Source organism: Pristis pectinata, chromosome 3, assembly GCF_009764475.1.
Source record: "Pristis pectinata isolate sPriPec2 chromosome 3, sPriPec2.1.pri, whole genome shotgun sequence".
Classification (NCBI taxonomy): Eukaryota; Metazoa; Chordata; class Chondrichthyes; order Rhinopristiformes; family Pristidae; genus Pristis; species Pristis pectinata.
The window spans coordinates 106,534,488-106,554,640 of NC_067407.1; the positions used below are offsets into that span (position 1 = coordinate 106,534,488).

The following is a 20,153-nucleotide window of genomic DNA, read 5'->3' on the forward strand; positions in this document are numbered from 1 at the left end:
TTGATATGAGTAGCGGAAATCAGGGGCACAAAACTGACTGATATGTTGAAGGTCTTTAGTAAGAAAATGAAAATTAGGAATAGTCCAGAGGTTAGAATGAAGTAAGGAGTCAAAGATGGACTTCTTGAGAAAAGATATAATGTTGGTAGTTTTAATATGGAACTCACTGAAAGTTCTTAGTGCTCAATTGTCACTAAGAAATAACTCCCATGTGTTTTCTTCATATCTACTGTAAGGTGCAAGAAGGTGCGTTTAATATTCTGAGATCATGAAGATGCTTTTATTGTATGCTGTGGGAGAATTCATAGTTATGATGAACCTCAAAAATGCTGTACTTCAGAACTAAATGCAAAAGGGATTACTTCATGAGATTACTACTGGTAATAAAATACCTTTTTGTAAAAACAAAAGTGAGTAGTGAGGAACAGTTCAAAAAGTAGAAATTCTAAAATAATTTAATTAACACACCATCCATGAGTCACCCTACAGTGAAATTGGGACTGTATTTCTCATCCACAAGGACTCATTTGTGAAGAGCACTGTATCACCTTATACCAAGACAGGGCTTATTAAACTTTGCTGTTTTCTGCAAGAGTTGAATACTTGTCAGGGGTTGGGATAAACAGCTTGCTTCATAGGCAAGTGAACTGTAGAGATGTTTTGGCAAATCTTAGAATTTATGAATGAAGTGCAGTGGTATTTTACTGTATTTTTGTCATTGAGGTAATTAATGTATTTGCATTAAATTTACATTAACTTGTGTGTTAGATGGATGATTTCATGAAAATCATGGCCCTTTGAAGAATGTCAAAATAAACTGGTTTGAAGTTACTCTGTGTGAAGAATGCTCACAATATTGGTCCATAGCACAAATATTGCAATGTTCTCTCACTGAGGAGCTTAAGTTCTCTCACAAAAGTGGAGGGTTGGGGGAATACTTAGCTTATGCATTTTTTTGTATTAATCAACAATTAAATAAAGTTTTTTGCAAATCATGTTGATGTCTCTCCTAGTCATTTAATAATTGTTTTCTCTACTGTATCTAAAATTAATATACACAAAATTAACTAATGTTATTTCAATAAAATTATACACTCCCTTCTGATGTTTATTTTTTTCTGCCATCACCTGTATCTGTGAAGCTGGAGTATAGCAACTGATCATTAAATTCTTTAATAAATTTACAATGCAGGCAGAAGAAATGGTAACATTTCTATGGAAAATTCAGTGTCGTTTTAAGCAGAAGGGTGCCTGAGATTAACAAATCATAACTGCATTAGTCTTGGCAGTTAAAGCAATGCTATTTCCACAGTAAAATCTGCTGGACCAATAATCATTTTTCCTCTGTTATGGCATTCAGCTGACAGGAATTGTTCACAAATGAGTCCTTGTGGATGAGAAATGCAGTAGCCATGTGACTGCAGGGTGATCGATTGGTGGTCTGTTTACTGAAACCCATCTTCATTGACATTAGCCAGAACTTTGGAAATGAGCAGAAAGGAAGATTGCAGCTGTCGCACTGTCCCACGAGTCTCTGAACCCATGTTCTAATAGGTGTCTAAGTAATCTGATGTTACCTTGACATAAACAATGTGGTCCAATTAACACGCTGTGACTGAAGCCTAGCAGGTGTACAGCTGTAAGATGAGCACAGATGCAATATTATGACTAAAAGACATCTATTCATACATTTATAAAGATGAATTTTCCCTGTCATTCTCCAATTTTCTCTGAAGGCATACTAGGATACAGTTCCTTATTGCCAATAATCTTCTACTATCTTACCTTCAGCCTAAGCAGTGAGCTGCTAAATGGATTTCAACCATAAGGCACTTTATAGCCAAGCCTGTTCCCGTTATCCTCCAATAATCATGCATACTTCTCCCAGCTGTTAGTCAGGATTCCCATCACTCACTACCTTGCAATGAACACTTCAACAATGTCGTGTTGAATGACATTTACTCTTGTTCTAACAATATGAGGCACAGTATAAGGTTAGAGGAGATGATTATAAATTCCTTAATTGTCTAATTCAATAAAGTATTTAAATTACCACTAAGTTATTCTGTTTTTTGAAACATAAATCTACCATATTACTCAAGGGCATTATTAAAAGACATTTGTGACACAGTTCAGCGCAATGTACTCTTGTAGGTAAACAATTTTATTTTAAGCACAATCTGGGAAAATTCTTCCACACACTTTCAAAATGAGCTTTCTTGGCATCAGGACATAACACAAACCAAAAATGACAAGAGACCCTTATTTTTTAGCAGATGTTTACATTTTTTACTTGGTCAACAGGCATGGGTAATTTTACAAAATTATCATCCTGACCTATTTGCAGAAATGTTGACATTAGGTACCTACTGCTCTCACTACCCAACCAACCATGTGACTTTCATCCAGAAAAAACTTACCGAAATTATCAGCAAAAATTATGAATATGCATGTCCAAACACCATTACAACCTTTTTCTCTACAACACTACAGGAAATGTCATGTATTATGAGGAAGACTAAGCAGTGAAAACAGCAGACTTTGAGGCAATCAAGTTTTAAACTATAAAGGTTATTAATATATTCAATTATTCACTTTGACAAATATTAAAAGACTTAAAGTGAAGTTAAGATTAAATAGTGGAGTTAGTTTTTTTATTATGAAGTAAGATTGGATAAAAAGAATTGTAACTTTTATGATCACATTGTGTCCCACAAAATTTAATTTTTTTAATGTTGCTTGTTTTTATCATGTCTATTTAAAAGATTAGATCTGCAAACTCTCATTTCAGTGAGCCACACACTTCATCTGCTTTTGATTTTTATTCCTCATTTCCTACGCAACATAAAAATGCCACCTATTTCTTTCCAATCCTATTACACTTAAAGTATAGAAAGCAGACACATCAGCAAAATAGACATTAGCAAAATATTTTTTGCTATGCAGAATAATTTTTATTTAAAATGAGAAATTTATTAAAGGCTTGTATAACTTTCAGAACAAAAGCTCTTAGGACCCAAGGAGTGTCACAAGAAACTAGATATACATGTTCAGTTACAGTAGAAATGATATTTACTGATGAGGGTTTCAGCATTATTCCATGTCCTCTACAGTGCTTTAAAACTCAAGATATAAAAAATGCTTATTTTTGCTAGAGGTATTGTAGTCTTTAGATTTCTTTTGCAGATAATGCTTTCACTTTCTTGTCAGAATACTTTGCTATTGATGTTTAGTATCTTCATTATTACTATATTAATATGAATAGCTGGTGAGCTAATAACATAGTTCTCAAAATCAATAGTAAATACCATTCTAAAACAGATTTACAACTAAGCCTTTCACATCCATTGCAGAACATCCCAAAGCATTTTTTATCGATGAAGGACTTTTGAAGTATGATCACTGTTGTAATGTCAGAAACATGACAGTTTATTTGCAAATACCATGCTCCAACCAACAACAGTCATTTAGACCAGATAATCTGTTTTAGTAATGTTGAGTACTGTGAATAATTTCTCTTCCCTGTTTCAAAATAAAATAATGGGAATCTTTTAATGTGCACATGATCAAGCAGACAGGGCCTGGGTTTAATATTTCATCAGACAGACAGCATCTCCTTCAGTGCAGCACTTCCTGCGTACTCCACTGGCACATCAGCATATTTTTCTGTGTTCAGTTCTCTGGAGTGAGACTTGAACCCATAACCTTCAACCTCAGAGGTAAGAGTGCTACTAACTGAGCCACAGACGGCACCTGATTAAGTACTGAACTTCAATATATGAAGCTAATGGCTATATGTTTTACAGAATAGTAGAACAAGTTTTCAAAATATACAGTCACACATCAAAATAATATGTCTAGAGATTACACATTGATTTACAGTAAAATATAATTCAATTATGAGTCACATCCAGCTGTGCACTGCAATATTGCAATTCTGTAATGTTCTACAGTGCAGCACAATTATAATGGACTTGATAAAGTATATAGTTTTACATTGGAGCATGCTGAGATAGGGATCTCTAGGCAACCTTATAGTATAATCTAGAGCAATTAGGCATCTATAAGAAAAATAAAATTAGATGAGATGTTATATTTGTATTTTATATTGCAGTATGCTGAAGCTGAGATGCATGCGAGATCTCATTGCAATATATAATGAAACGGTAAGCTTTGTAATGTCTCTCAGAACACTCCCTGCTAACCACAATGCCCCACTGCTTTCTGTCTCCATGTAGCAACTTCTCAATCAATTTAACAACACCAGCTTTGAAAATATTTCATACATATGAACTGTCATAAAGGCATGTTAGGGGTTCAAAACACTCATAAATTTAGGAAGTTAATTTTGTCCTGTTTATACTGTATTTAAATATAATGAGCAGAGGAAAATGATGAGTACAAAATTGATTAACTCTGTGATTGGCTAGAACATTGCTGAGTATTTGTATTTCACACTGGATCTAATACTGAAAGAATGAGACATCTATGAAGTTTGGTTACGTTAAGTCATTTTAGGACTGTAGAAAATAACTAGTTACAATTTAACAAATACAGGAAGAAAATGTCAGAACAAAAATTCCCTCAATTCCTGACTTAATGTAGTCATTAAGAGATACCAGTTAGAACTGGGGTGTCTGGTACTGCGCTTATCCTGCCTACATTTCCAGCCCACCACATTTAATGGACAGAAAATCATAGGCTGGATGCATTTATGTTATTTTAAATATAAACCACAATAACTGGGTGACTTTGTCATGTGGGATCAAGATGCAGATTAGTGCAGAATGCCAGCTAACTTAATTAATTTTATAATGACTGGTGATTATTCAAAGATGCAATTTGATTTATAATTAGCAAATCCTCTTAAACCAAGGTTGCACATTGGCCAGAGAGCACTAATATTGTGGTGTTTGCCTTCTTTGTGACATAACCCAAGAGGAGATATGTTCCCGCATTTCTATTTGGACCACCAACAATTGCACAAAAACAGACCAGGATAACTTGTGTTCTGATTCTTCTTTAGCCTCTTTCCTGAAGCAGTCTGCAGCTGGATACTTTGTTTAAAGAATAAATGGATTAGGAATTCCTTCACCCCAAGACTGTGATTAAATCCAGAACAGAAGATGCCTTCTCCTGTGTGAAATGTGTTTCTGCAGTTTAAACCCTGTTGCTCATGGCTTTTATGAGACAAAACTGCTCAAAATTTAGAACACTGGAGTTTCTCACATAATGGTCATAAGAATAGCTGAAGTAAAGATGACTTTCAGGTAAAAGATATGTAAAAGGAACTTCATTCCGGTTAAACAATCTACTTGTGTTAAACAATCTACCTGTTTTCTGTGCTGTAGTTTTCTATGGTTCTATGGTTCTATTGTATGGCTACAGAAAATCGTAAGACAAATCAATTCTATGGTCTTAATTGTAATCATGGAGAATCTTATTCTGCCTGGCAGAAACTGGGACATAGTGGGTCAAGATGTGTTCACAACAGAGTTTATTAAAGAATTTCATCTGTATTTCTTAAAACGCCAAATGAGGGTACCAGCAAGTGAGAAACAATATTGAATTGGCTCCTGAGTGGTGAAGTGGGAATAGTAAGAAAAGTTAAATTAGGAAACATTTGGGGTTTGTGGTCATAAACTTGTTGGAAATTAAAATAGTCTTTGGCAACAATACTAAGCAGAGAAGAATCAAATGGCACATAGTTTTACAGCCATCTGATTTTACTTTGAGTTGTTTTTCTGCAGCTATCAAAGACTAATTTCACCCAAAGACCAATTTTAAGTTTGAACTGAGGACAGAACAGTTAATGAAAACAATTAAGATTTCAGAAGAACAGAGTCTGAAGGAATGCAATGTTCCAGGAACAAGACAGAAAGAACTGCAAAAACAGAGGAATGTCATGAAATTACTAAAAAGCACAGAGGGACCATGAGAGGAATACAGCAGTAAATAATACATTTCCATTAAGTATTCTTGAGGTTACACAGCATGGAGCTGATCTGGGAAATATGGTAGGAAGAACATTAATAATATCAGTGTAATGTTCACAATGAGTAAGAAAAACAAATAAAACATTGCTACCTATAGTGACATCACTTAGAATAAAAAGAAGTTACATCTTTCATTAGTGGATCAGGACCAAAGGGGAAATGTCGGCCTTTATTTTTCAGTAAAAGGATGGTAGAATCGTGGTAGAACCAGCAAGGTTTAAATATGGATTCATGAATTTCCTCTAGGAACAGGGATATATGTCCAAGGTTTGATAAACAGGTTTAGAACTTGATGGGAAGCTTAAAAGGGTGAGCTCGAGACAGCAAGGTCTTCACAAACTAAACATACTTTTTCAAATCTATTAACTTACCAGAGTAATACCCAATCCAGGGCGGCATGTTACTAAACACTAAGCATAAATAAACTGCACTATCCAAAACTATGTAACTACAGAACAGTTGCTTCTAAGACAAATATCTGTTTTGTCATGCAGTACCCAAATTTATTTCTGCTAACGCTTTGTACTATGAAATATAATAGCAATTCTAAAACCATGCATTGATTCAATCCTACCTTTCTTGACAAAATACAAAATCAAGATCCAAGTTACAGCACAGAAAAAATATACAAAATGATTTACAGGCCTTGGAATTAAAATTAAGAATGCACTCATCCTGGAAGGAATTAATAGCAGGGGTACAGGAGACTGAAGATTGAGGAGCTTATGCAATTGTAACATAAAAATGTGGTTTATTTCCCAATTAACCACTGCCCATGAGTTGTTTATCTAGTCCTGAGTACAGTCAGTGAGTACATCCAACATTGACTCCAGGGAGAAATAAACTACTGAAATTAACTGACTGCTGGAATCACTGAATGGCAGTTTAAAAATACAATATCCATCAGGGAAAAATGCCTCAGAGCAGAGTCTATGTAAACCACCTGCAGCAGCAGACATGAACCCTCTGTGAAAATCATTAGAAGCTTGGGTTTCTTTGTGCATTAGAGGGGTATCTTTAGGTAACAAATTCAGCAAAATCTTTTAAAGGGGACAAAAAATAATAAGCTGTGGCTGCATGCCACTCGCCAAAGGAGCCAGTGCGAGAAATATGAGGCTTAAAATCAGCAGCCTGCATGCAGTTGATTTCTAACGGTCTGTGAGGCAGCTGGAGCCAGGAGGTTGCTCAGCATTTTAACCAACTGCTAAAATTGTTCACAGAAATACTGTTTCTCAGCCATCCTTCCACGCCTCAGAGAGTTTGGCAATAATAATATATGAAGTATCTCAATATATGTTGAACTTCCTATTTTTATGCTGATTTTCCCCTACAATAATCCAAAATCATTGCATCGGCTATTTTCACTTCTTTTAAAATTATGGAAACGTTAGTCCCTCCCGCCATCAAACTCATTCTCAGCTGTTTTGGATACAGACACACAAGCACGCAACATGGTGTACACTGCAAAGTGTTGGAGAACAGTTCAAATTGTTACAGTGATAAGGAGTGGAGTTAATATTGGCTGAGATAACTCATTGACCTAATGCAGTTCGGCAAGCTGGACATTGGCTGGATCGGTTACTTCAGTCATTTCACTTTAATGGGCTTGGTAAATTCTTAAAGTCAGTTCCCCAATGAGATCATTAACACTTTGTGGTCTTGAAAGTTCAATTGCAAAAAACACTATGTAGTAATTTTGTGCTCTTTCTTCAGAGGTAGAGTACAGTGCACCAAAGCTACTATATACACCTGTAATGTTACCAACTTGGGTTATAATTTTGGACAAAGGTATTTAAAAATGCAAATGGAAACAAAGGTGGCCTAAAAATTGGTCTGAACCTTAAAATGTACATTGAGCTGGTGATTAAAGGTGGTGGGGGAAGGAGTCAGGAGGAATAAATACATGTTTTGCCAAGGTACCACATGCAACATAATGGGCCTCGGAGGGGCTTGTGATTGAGAGAGGCATGGGGCTGGAGTAATAGAAAAACAGGACCTTAAGTGTCGGGGGATGGTTGTGATCAGTCAGGGAGAGTGCACTTAAGGTTATCAGCTGATGGAGGTGATGGTGGGATGGTTGGGGATCCAATCCAGCTGGGGATGTCTGGTGGTGGTCCAAAGTTTAGCTGCTGTGAAGGGTGCAGGAGTGGGGAAAATGGATCAACCTATAGGGGGATCCACGTATTGGACTCCAGGGTCATGGATCACATGAGGCTGGTCGTGCAGAAAGAGACCTCACCAGTCTTGTGAACTCTGTTTCTGTACGAATAGCCTCTGCTGTGTGCAGGTCATGCATGCGCAAATGAATTTCATCTAATGTCAAACCATGACTGGCATGTCATTTGAAGCTCCTACATCTGTCCATCCATTGGCAAAACAAATTTACCATTTTATTTTAAGTATGTGGCACATACTTGATCACACTTTCAGATTAGTTTTTGATTAAATTCCTTTCTGCAGCCCACAAAATGGTTCTGATATCCAAAAGAATTTCTAATAACCTATTTTCATGAAAAAATATACCAATAATATGAGTTAACCTTTTACAAGGCTGATTTAAATGCTTCATGCCAATGGAACCTTGTAATACTTGTTTCATAAAATTTGGTCTGTCTTTTTTTAAGAAAGGAGCATTACCTATTCGAGTAAGGCAAAGTGCAGCTGGAAAATCTGGTTTAAAGTCTTCAGCTTATGAATCTTACAAACATGTGCCACTAAAAGGAAATACATGAAAAATATACCAACAATATGAGTTAACCTTTTACAAGGGTGATTTAAATGCTTCATGCCAATGGAACATTGTAATATTTGTTTCATAAAATTTGGTCTTGCATTTTTTTTAAGAAAGGAGCATTACCTATTCATTTTACAGGAGAAACAGCACTCTTTCAAATTGCACTCCTACTGTTCAACAATCATATACACAGGGTCGCCTACTCGAATCACTCCTGGTTTGTCAATTCCATAGTGCGAGCCAAAAATGGGGACGGACTTGTAAATGTGTTTCTCAGATGGGTCACACTGACGATACCTGGGGGAAAAAAACAAAGCAAGGAGTTGCTGACATGGATGAAATTTTAAAACAAGAGTGAGTGAAATAAAATCCATGTTTACATCGAGCCAAAGTTCGTGTAGGTTAATTAGGGTAAACACTGAAGGCCCTATGAGCATCTGTCACTGACTTAGAAATCAATTCCATTTTTAATCCAAGAACCACGACAATAAAGGTGTAAAGTCCTTCCTGAATTGTGAGATCAACTTCAAAATAAACTGCAACTAACAAGACAACAAAATTCTGGTAAACTAATATTTATTCCTATTAATCAAGGCCATATTTATTTCTGGGAGGAGAAATCGCTTAAAGTACTTAAATATTTTTACTTTATAAAATATTTAAATCATACTCCGTAATCATGTCTTTGGAGTGTTTTACCTTGGTAATTATTCTTTCAAATACACATCCCTTGGTGCACTGTACTTCATTGCTCCAGTGTAGGGACGCAATTGGCTTGGTTTGAGGGATCTGCTGCAGACACAGGTAAGGCTGTTTTCGGGCTGAATGGATGGACATTCAGCCTTAATGTAAAAAGGAAAAGACTAGCTAGGCCAAATGTGGGTCCCTTACAGATAGATATTAAAGAATTAATAGTGGGGAGTAAATAAATAGCAGAGAAGTTAAACAAATATTTTGTGTCAGGGAAGACACAGAAAAACTGCCAGAAATTTTAGAGAACCAAGAGTGAGGAACTGAAAGAAAGAAATATTTGTCAAAAAATATTACGAGAGATATTGGTGAATCTGATAAATCCTAAAGATCTGTTGATCTTGATCCCAAAGTTTTGAAAGAGGTGGCTTTAGAGGTAGTGGATGCTCTAGTTATCATCTTCAAAAGTTCTACAAATTCTGGAATGGTTCCTGAAGGATTACAAGGTGGCAAATGTGACCCCACTATTTAAGAAAGAGGAAGAAATAAAACAGAGAACTACCAAGCTGATGGCCTGACATCAGTGTATGGAAAATGCTGGAATCTATAATGAAGGATGTAATAGCAGAACCCCTTGAAAAGAATAGTAGGATTGATAGAAAAATATGAGGTCATCCACTTTGGAGCACAATAAAAGCAATGTTTTTTTAAACATTGAGAGATTGATTAATGTTCAAAGGACCCTAGGTGTGCTTGTACACGTCAATGAAAGCCAATATACAGGTACAACAAACAATTAGGAAGGCAAATTGTGAATTACGGAACTAACCTCCCCTCCATAGACTCTGTCAATACTTCTCGCTGCCTCGTTAAAGCAGCCAGCATAACCAAAGACCCCACCCACCCTGAACATACTCTCTACTCCCCCCTCCCATCAGGCAGAAGATACAAAAGCCTGAAAGCATATACCACCAGGGTCAAGGACAGCTTCTATCCCAATGTTATAAGACTATTGAAGGGTCCCCTAGTATGATAAGATGGACTGTTGACCCCACAATCTACCTCATTGTGCCCTTGCATCTTATTGTCTGTCTGCACTGCACTTTCTCTGCATTCTGTTATTGTTTTCCGTTATACTCCCTCAATGCACTGTTGTAATGAAATCATCCATAGGGATGGCACACAAGGTTTTTCACTGTACCTCGGTACATGTGACAGTAATAAACCAATTTACAAGTTAGCCAGTGAGCCGGTGAGCTGGTCCTATTTCTCATGCAAGCCCCAGAGTAGTAGAGTGGGAGACCAAAAACTTCAGAAGTACTGGGCCTTTGTAGTTAAGGTCTGATATTGTGGAATTCCCAATTTATGCATTTTTACTGTTTCCAGAGAGCTTTATTTATTAACAATATGTTTCTTTTTTCACCCCACCACCAAAATGTGTTCATGAAATTTTCATTCTGGTTGCAGTACTTCAATTGTGCTGTAGATGGCAGGCTAATACCATTCTGAGTTTCACAGCACCAAGCTACTATTGGTATTGGTTTATTATTGTCACTTGTACTGAGGTGCAGTAAAAAGCTTGTCTTACAAACTGATCATACAGGTCAATTCATTATGCAGTGCAGTTACATTGAGTTAGTACAGAGTGCATTGATGTAGTACAGGTAAAAACAATCACAGTACAGAGTAAAGTGTCACAGCTACAGAGAAAGTGCAGTGCAATAAGGTGCAAGGTCACAGCAAGGTAGATCGTGAGGTCATAGTCCATCTCATTGTATAAGGGAACCATTCAATAGTCTTATCACAGTGGGGTAGAAGCTGTCCTTAAGTCTGGTGGTACGTGCCCTCAGGCTCCTGTATCTCCTAGCCGATGGAAGGGGAGAGAAGAGAGAATGTCCCGAGTGGGTGGGGTCTTTGATTATGCTGGCTGCTTCACCAAGACAATGAGAGGTAAAGACAGAGTCCAAGGAGGAGAGGCTGGTGTCCGTAATGCGCTGGGCTGTGTCCACAACTCTCTGCAGTTTCTTGCGGTCCTGGGCAGAACAGTTGCCATACCAAGCTGTGATACATCCAGATAGGATGCTTTCTATGGTGCATTGGTAAAAGTTAGTGAGAGTCAAAGGGGACAAACCAAATTTCTTTAGCCTCCTGAGGAAGTAGAGGCGCTGGTGAGCTTTCTTGCCCGTGGCATCTACGTGATTTGACCAGGACATTACACCACAAAATGAATAGAGGTAATAACTAAATGCCTAGGCAGCACACTTTCAAATAGTTATGATCCACTCGGTACCAATTATTGGAAGTATATAGCACAGGAAATCAAATGGCCATTTGATCCAACTTACTTTCCTTCAAATACTGATCCAGTTCCCCTTTGAAAACCCAAACTAACTGCCTCCAACTCTTACAGGCAGTGCAATTCAGAATATAACCATGCTCTGCAAAAATGTTTTTCCTCACATCCCCTCTGTGTATTTCGCTCATCAACCACCCATTAATAGGAACAACTGCCTTCTATTTACACTACCTAAACCCATCATGATCCTCTGCAATGCTTTCAAATCCCACCTCAACCTTCCTTGCTCCAAGGGAAACAGCCTCAGGTTCTCCAATCTAACCTCAAAGATCCTTGATTCCCAGAACTATTGCAGTATATCTTTTTGCACCCTCTATGAGATCAAGAGAGTTTTCTAGTTAACAGTGTTATGGGATAACTAAAACCATACAGACTACAGAGGTTCAAGAAAATACCCCACCACCACCCTCTCATGGACAATAAATGTTGCCCTTTCCACCAACACCTTTATCCCATGAATGATTTTTCTTGTAGGCAGAAATAATCTTTTCCACACGGGAGATTCCCAAGAAATCTACAAGCAACAGAGCAACTTTTTGCCTCTTTTAACATCAATGGAATGCTGCCAGAAAATCAGAGAAAAATCAATAAGAATGGAGGAACTATTACATAAAGCTAGAAAATCACTTCACATTAACTCAAACTGTCAGAGCCAGAAAGCACAACTATCATTAATGAAAAACAAACTTAAAAATTATTCTTTTGTTATCTGTGTTCAAAGGTTGATAAATAATGAATTAATATGAAAGATGGAACTACAGTGCCAAAATAAAACAGGTACTTTCAAAACAGATATTAGATTGGGAAGTTAGGAGTGATTTCAAAAGACAAAACAGCCATCGTCTTTATTTCTGTAATTTCTACAAACTCCAATCATGACACCTAGTGGCAGCAGAATTACTTACTGCACCTTACCCACTTACAGCATGGAGATGAAAAACACTATGATGCTGGAGGAACTCAGCAGGCCAGGCAGCATCCGTGGAGAAAAGCAGGCGGTCAACGTTTTGGGTCAGGACCCTTCTTCCAATGGAACGTTGACCACCTGCTTTTCTCCACAGATGCTGCCTGGCCTGCTGAATTCCTCCAGCATCATAGTGTTTTTCCTCTAGATTCCAGCATCTGCAGTCCTTTATTTCTCTAGTATATATGGCATGGAGACGGAGAAGATGCATTCACATTGCTACCTCAGTAAGCATTATCCCGCAGCACATTTGTTATAGCGCTCTTGGTCCATCATCCTAAACATTCACATATATGTACCCTACTGTACTTTAAAAAAAGACATGCATTCAGGCCATACTCTGCTTTGCATGGAATCTAGCACTTCCGTGGCGATGAAACAATGATCAAACTGCTGCCAGGCTCGGCTCCCAGTGAGGGCTGGTGTTGGGCAGGCTAGGCTGAGCAGTGCAGCCATCCAACACCAATAGGCAGGACTCAGCACTGCACTCTGGCCAGCATGGCGAATGCACATCATTGCTGGGGACTGGCAGTAGCTACTTCATTGTAATACTGTCCAGATCCTCTCTCAACACCTCCTGTTGGGTGTGATGGGAACTGCTATCTCCTCCCCCACTCCCCTCCTTGTTTGGATGCACAGCTCTCCCAGCCCAGAGACTTCTCAACAGTATCAAGCTCAATGGTGGTCGCTGGCTGATGACTCAGACAACTCGTCATCAGTGGTGGTACCAAGCCACTCTTGGTGATAGATACCGAAGTCCCCACCTAAAATATTTGCTGAGCCCTTGCTTCTTTCAGTGCTTCTTTCAAAACAAAGCCAGTGCCACAGGAAGTGCAGCAAGATGACCTGGAACCTCAGGGCAATGAGGAAGAATCTGAAGAGCAGCAGGTACAATAGGTCCCAGCTCACAATCCACAATATCATCTCTCAGCTGAGCAAAGAACCAATTGAAAGGCACTCCTCTTGTTGGAGCTTGTAAAATCACCATCCCCAATGCAACCCTCCATACTCCACCCTACCCTCTGCAAGTTTAAGCAATGGTGTGCAGATGACTTGGACACGTCTTAAGGACGTGACATTTCTTTCCACATTGCTCCATTGTGAAGGCACCTGCACAAGGTCATTGTTGCCCCTTCCTACCAGGCTCTTTTCACCTTGCAAGAGTCTAAAAGAGGCACATTTGCTAATTGTTAATAATTGATTGGCTAATTAACAGCAGCGAATAAAAGGAAGGTAGGTATAAGCAAAGCAGCTATCGTGGGAGCTGGCCAGGGTTAAAGTGAGCACTTGAGGCTTTGGTGAGTGGAGGCTAAGGTAAGTCTCTGGTAAGTTTCTTTCTTTGATTTCTTTTTTTTCCCTTAGTGCCAGGCAAGAGTAGATAGAATGGCTCCAGGGTCAGTGGTGTGTTCATCTTGTGAGATGTGGGAGTTCTGGGAGACCTCCAGTCTCCCTGATAGCTACATCTGCAAGAGGTGCATCCAGCTACAGACTGTTAGGGAACTGGAGCTGCAGCTGGATGACCTTTGGCTCCTATGGGAGAATGAGGAGTTCATAGATAAGAGCTACAGGGAGGCAGTCACTCCTAAACTGTGGGAGGCAGTCACTCCTAAGCTGCAGGAGGCAGGTAACTTGGTGACTATCAGGAGAAGGAAGGTGAATAGGCAGGTAGTGCAGAGTACCCCCTGTGGCCATTCCCCTCAATAACAGGTATACCACTTTGGATTCTGTTTGGGGGGGGGGGGGGATGACAACCTACCAGGGGAAAGCCACAGTGACCAGGTCTCTTGCACTGAGTCTGATCATGTGGTGCAGAAGGGAAGGGGGGGGGGTGAGAAGACGGTGGTAGTGATAGGGGATTCCATTGTAAGGGGGGGACAGACAGGAGATTCTGTGGATGTGAGAGACTCCTGGATGGTATGTTACCTCCCAGGTGCTAGGGTCAGGGATGTCCTGGATTGGGCCCACAGCATTCTGAAGGGGGAGGATAAACAGCCAGAAGTCATGGTACATATTGGTACTAATGACATAAGTAGAAAAGAGATGAGGCCCTGAAGAGAGTATATAGGGAGCTGGGTAGGAAGCTGAAAAGAAGGCCTCAGGAGTAGTAATCTCTGGATTGCTGCCTGTGCCATGCCAGTGAGGGTAAGAATAGGATGATTTGGCAGATCAATGCCTGGCTGAGAAATTGGTGCAGGGGGCAGGGTTTCAGATTTGTTGATCATTGGGATCTCTTCTAGGGAAGGTATAAACCTGTACAAAAGGGATGAGTTACATCTGAACTGGAGGGGGACCAATATTCTTGTGGGCAGGCTTGCTAGAGCTGTTGCGGAGGGTTTAAACTAGTTCTGCAAGGGAATGGGAACCAGTGATAGGTCAGAGGTGGGTGCATTTAGTGCACAAGTGGATGCAGAATGTAGAAAGACTGAGGAAGGATGGGCAGTTGAAAGGGTAAAATTGCAGTCAGTTGAATGGGCTGAAGTGTGTCTACTTTAATGTGAGAAGTATCAGGAATAAGGGTGGTAAACTTAGAGTTTGGGTAAGTACATAGAACAATGATGTTTTGGCCATTACAGAGACTTGGCTGTCACAAAGGTAGGATTGGCTGCTGGATATTCTGGGGTTTAGATGTTTCAAAAGGGACAGGGATGGAGGTAAGAGGTGGGGAAGTGGCTTTGCTGATCAGGGACAGTATCACAGCTGTAGAAAGGAAGGATGTCCTGGAGGGATCATCTACTGAGTCAGTGTGGGTGGAAGCCAGAAACAGGAAGGGAGCGATCACTCTATTGGGAGTATTCTACAGACCTCCTAATAGCAGCAGAGACACTGAGGAGCAGATCGGGAGGCAGATTTTGGAAAGGTGCAAAAATAACAGGATTGTTGTCATGGGTGATTTCAACTTCCCTAATATTAATTGGCATCTCAGTGTAAAGGAGATAGATGGGGCAGAGTTTGTTAGGTGTGTCCAAGAAGGATTCCTGACATAGTATGTGAACAGGCTGACTGGAGGAGAGGCCATACTGGACCTGGTACTAGGCAATGAGCCTGATCAGGTTTCAGATCTCTCAGTGGGAGAGTGTTTTGCAGACAGTAACCATAACTCCTTGACCTTTACCATAGCCTTGGAGAAGGATAGGAGCAGATGATATGGGAAAGTATTTAATTGGGGAAGGGGGAATTATGATGCTATTAGGCAGGAACTTAGGAGCATAAATTGGGAACAGATGTTCTTGGGGAAGTGTGCAACGGAAATGTGGAGGTTGTTTAGGGAGTACTTGCATGGACTTCTGAAAGGTTTGTCCCATTGAGGCAGGGAAAGGATGGTAGAGTGAAGGAACTATGGTTGAGAAGAGATGTAGAATATCTTTTCAAGAGGGAAAAAGCTTACCTAAGCTTTAGAAAGAAAGGATCAGTCAGGGTTCTGGAGAGTTACAAGGTAGCCAGGAGGGAGCTTAAGAATGGACTTAGGAGAGCTAGAAGGGGGCATAAGAAGGCCTTGGTGAGTAGGATTAAGGAAAACCCCAAGATGTTCTACACTTATGTGAAGAATAGGAGGATGACTAGAGTGAGGGTAGGACCAATCAGGGATAAAAATGTGTGCCTGGTGTTACGGACTCAGTGACAGTCCCTTTAAGATAGAGTGTGTGTGTGGGGTGTGCTTACGTCAATAGAAGATAAAGGACGTAATGACATTGTTGAAGAGGTCAGAAGAAGGAGAGAGAGAGAGAAGGGAGAGACACCAGCCTGCTTGTTTTCTCTATCGATGGATGAGAAACAATAACTGTGTTCGCCACTGAAATCCATGTATGGAAGTTGGAAGTAATCCGGTGGAGTTCACTTTGTTGCTGACCTGTAGAAGGAAACGGGTATTTGTGTGTGGACGACCATGGTTCGGATGCTTTTCGGGGTGAGGAAGTCACTACTGAGTAAACACTAGAGTGTCGTTTGGGTTCCATCGTGGAACATTTGGATTTCGTATGTACTCTCTCTGTTTTTCTACATCTACATCTTATCTTCAGACAACGGTGGTTGCTGAAGAAGCCCTTGCTCATGTTTCACCTTATGGCTTGCGGAACTGAACTTTAAGAACCATTCCGGAACTGGGAGTTTTGGACTTTGTCACACACACACGACTAGTTTAGTTTTGGGGTTAACGTTCAAGGTTTAACATTTTTGAATTCTAACATACTAACATTTTTACCTTTATTTTACATATTATCATAAGTAGTGATTAATAAAATAGTTTTTAACACTGAATCATGCTCAGTGTGTTTCTTTTGTTGCTGGTTCGTGACACTGGAGTCAGCAGAGGTAGGGAAGGTCCTTAATGAATACTTTGCTTCAATATTCACCAGTGAGAGAGACCTTGTTGTTTGTGAGTATGGCATACAACAGGTTCATGGGCTAGAGCATCTTGACATGAAGGAAGAGGATGTGCTGGAACTTCTGGAAAAACATTAGGATAAATAAGTCACTGGGCCAGACGGGATATATCCTAAGTTATTATGGGAAGCAAGAAAAGATTGTTGTGCCTTTGGCAATGATCTTTGTGCTCTCACTGGCCTCGGGAGTAGTGCCAGATGATTGGAGAGTGGCAAATTACAAGCCAGTAAGTCTTTCTTCAGTGGTGTGCAACTTACTGGAGCAGATTCTCAGAGACAGGATTTATGGGCATTTAGAGAAGCATAGTCTGATTAGGGATAGTCAGCATGGCTCTGAGGGGCAGGTTGTGCCTCATGAGCCTGATTGAATTCTTTGAGGATGTGACAAAGTGCATCGATGAAGGTAGAGCAGTGGATGTGGTGTACATGGATTTTAGTAAGGCATTTGATAAGGTTCCTCATGGCAGGCTTATTCAAAGTCAGGAGGCATGGGATCCAGGGAAACTTGGCTGTGTGGATTCAGAATTAGTTCGCCCATAGAAGACAGAGGGTGGTTGTAGGTGGAGTGTATCCTGACTGGAGGCCTATGACCAATGGTGTTCTGTAGGGATCTGTTCTGGGACCCCTACAAGTTTGCAGATGACATGAAGGTTGGTGTTGTGGATCAAGCAGAAAGTTGCTCTAGGTTACAAGACAGTGATAGGATGCAGAGCTTGGCTGAGAAGTGGCAGATGGAGTTCAACCTGTATAAGTGTGAAGTGACACTTTGGGAGATTGAATTCAAAGGCAGAATACAAGGTTAATAGCAGGACTCTTAGTGTGGAGGAACAGAGGGATCTGGGGGTCCACGTCCATAGATCCCTCAAGGTTGCTCTGCAGGTTGATAGGGTTGTTAAGAAGGCATATGGTGTTGGCCTTAGTCAGGTATTTTGAAGAGCTGTGAGGTAGTGTTGCAGCTCTAAACAACTCTGGTTAGACCACACTTGGTGTATTGTTCCGTTCTGGTCGCCTCCTTATAGAAAGGATTTGGAAGCTTTAGAGGGGGTGCAGAGGAGGTTTGCCTGGATTGGAGAGCATGTCTTATGGATAGGTTGAGCGAGCTTGCATTTCCTCTTTGGAGCCAAGGAGGATGAGGTGACTTGATAGAGATGAGGCATAGATTGAGTGGTCAATTAGACTTTTCCCCGGGGTGAAAATGGTTAACACGAGGGGGCATAAGCTTGAGGTGATTGGAGGAAGGTATAGGAGGTATGTCAGGGGTAAGTTTTTTAGTGGTGTGTGCATGGAATGCACTGCCTTCAGAGGTGGTGGAGGCAGATGCATTAGGGATGTTTAAGAGCCTCTTGGATAAGCACATGAATGATAGAAAAATGGAGGGCTATGTGGGAGGGAGGGGTTAGATTTTAGAGCAGGATAAAATGTTGCCACAACACCGTGGGCTGAAGGGCCTGTACTGTGCTGTAATGTTCTCTTCTCTCATTGGCCTGGCAGTTTTCCTGGCTTTTATCCTGTTGATTAGGATTTGCACATTCCCTTAAGGTGTATATGGGAGCTCTCTCCCTCTCCTGTGTGGCTGCCTTTAGGGGCTGTGCCTTGAAAGCTGGCACCCTTCTATGACTGCTGTACAGTGAAATCTTGGGAATTGTGAGTGATGTCCCATCACAAACTGCAAGTGCTATTTTAGCACTCCTTTCTGTGTAAACTACTCAAACTTGACATTTCACACTGTTTTATCCAATTTCACAATATTTTGGAGGACCAGATACAGCACTGGTACTGACTCTAAACAGAACAACATCAATAGATGCAATCCAGTTTCTAGCTACTCATGTCAATAGAATAATACAATGCCAAATTGCTTGGCAAGGTGTAGTTCCTAATACTTATGTTAACCCCAATGGTGTCAACAAAATTTTAGTTTGACTATACTTCAACATTTACCAATATAAATCCCATTAATATCGCCAATTACCAAGTACATTTCAAATATCCCAATAGGAATCAAGGACATGGACAGTACTTCTGGATCAATGTTCTGACTCACACTGCATATCATTAACATTTTACTCAATACCCACACTGATGGCAGGGAACCATGAACTCATCCTTGCACTAAAATAGCACTTGCAGTTTGTGATGGGACATCACTCAACACAATTCCCAAGACTCCATTATCAAGAATCATGACACTATTGCACCTTTCACTGAATACCTGTCTACCCAAAATAGATGGTGGGTTAAACATGCCATAAGGAGCAACCTAATGTTTTGACAACAATGGAAATAGCAAAGGTTATGCTGTACATGCCCAGCTGAAATATGAACAGTGTAAGCAGCAGAGGTGATTCAAAAGATGATTGTGTTCTTGCTGGGTTTTCTGAAAAACAAATAGGAACAGAAACCTCAATGTTTGCAATAATGTTAGAGATCTTGAGGCTAACTATGAAGCTGAATAAGAACAGCTAACCACATAATCAGCCACAATTGTCAATTACCCAATGGGACATCAGGGAGCTTGTGCACCTTATTTCATAAGTGATTGCATTAGTTTATTTTTACATATACCTCTTGAGAGTCTCGAGTGGTTCCTTCCTGTCTATGATTCCTGTATCTGGATCCACTGTTGTGAAAATGCATCTAAAAAGAGAATATTACAAAAAATTGAAGCATGAAGTACCTGAAATTATACTAATATCTGGAAGTAATGCAATGACAAAGTATATTGTTGGAGTGAACACTATAGTCCTTGTGATAACAAAGACCCATCTTCACATGAAAGATACCCTCTATCATATTGTGTGACATAAGTTTACACACTGTTGTGTTAAATAAGCCATATTCAAATTTAAGCAGGATTTCTTTCCACAGTGGCAGGTCTATTTTAAAAGAATTTCCATTTGCAAATTCTCCTGTAAGTTTTACATACGGCTTTGAATTTTAAAAGTATTGCTGTTCCTTCACTGAGGCACTGGATCAAAATTCTATAAGTGCCCTGTCCAACAGTATTTAGTACCTTCATCACAAGCTCTGTCTC

The 20,153-nt window shown here is 39.8% G+C and overlaps 1 protein-coding gene across 3 annotated transcripts in view; it reads right to left on the minus strand.

Moving 5' to 3' along the window:
- Positions 1–1,234: 1,234 nt before the first annotated feature.
- Positions 1,235–20,153, minus strand: part of marc1 (mitochondrial amidoxime reducing component 1) — a 43,879-nt gene continuing 24,960 nt past the window's right edge. The window contains exons 6-8 of one of the 3 annotated variants that reach the window (XM_052010881.1): positions 19,685–19,756; positions 8,854–9,027; positions 1,235–1,637 (exon numbers count right to left, since the gene is read on the minus strand). In XM_052010881.1, the coding sequence (XP_051866841.1) occupies positions 8,898–9,027; positions 19,685–19,756 (202 nt within the window). In that variant the 3' untranslated portion in view covers positions 1,235–1,637; positions 8,854–8,897. Of the gene's footprint in view, positions 1,638–2,146; positions 9,028–19,684; positions 19,757–20,153 lie in introns of those variants that run through there. The other 2 variants (XM_052010880.1, XM_052010879.1) reach the window with 2 other exon arrangements.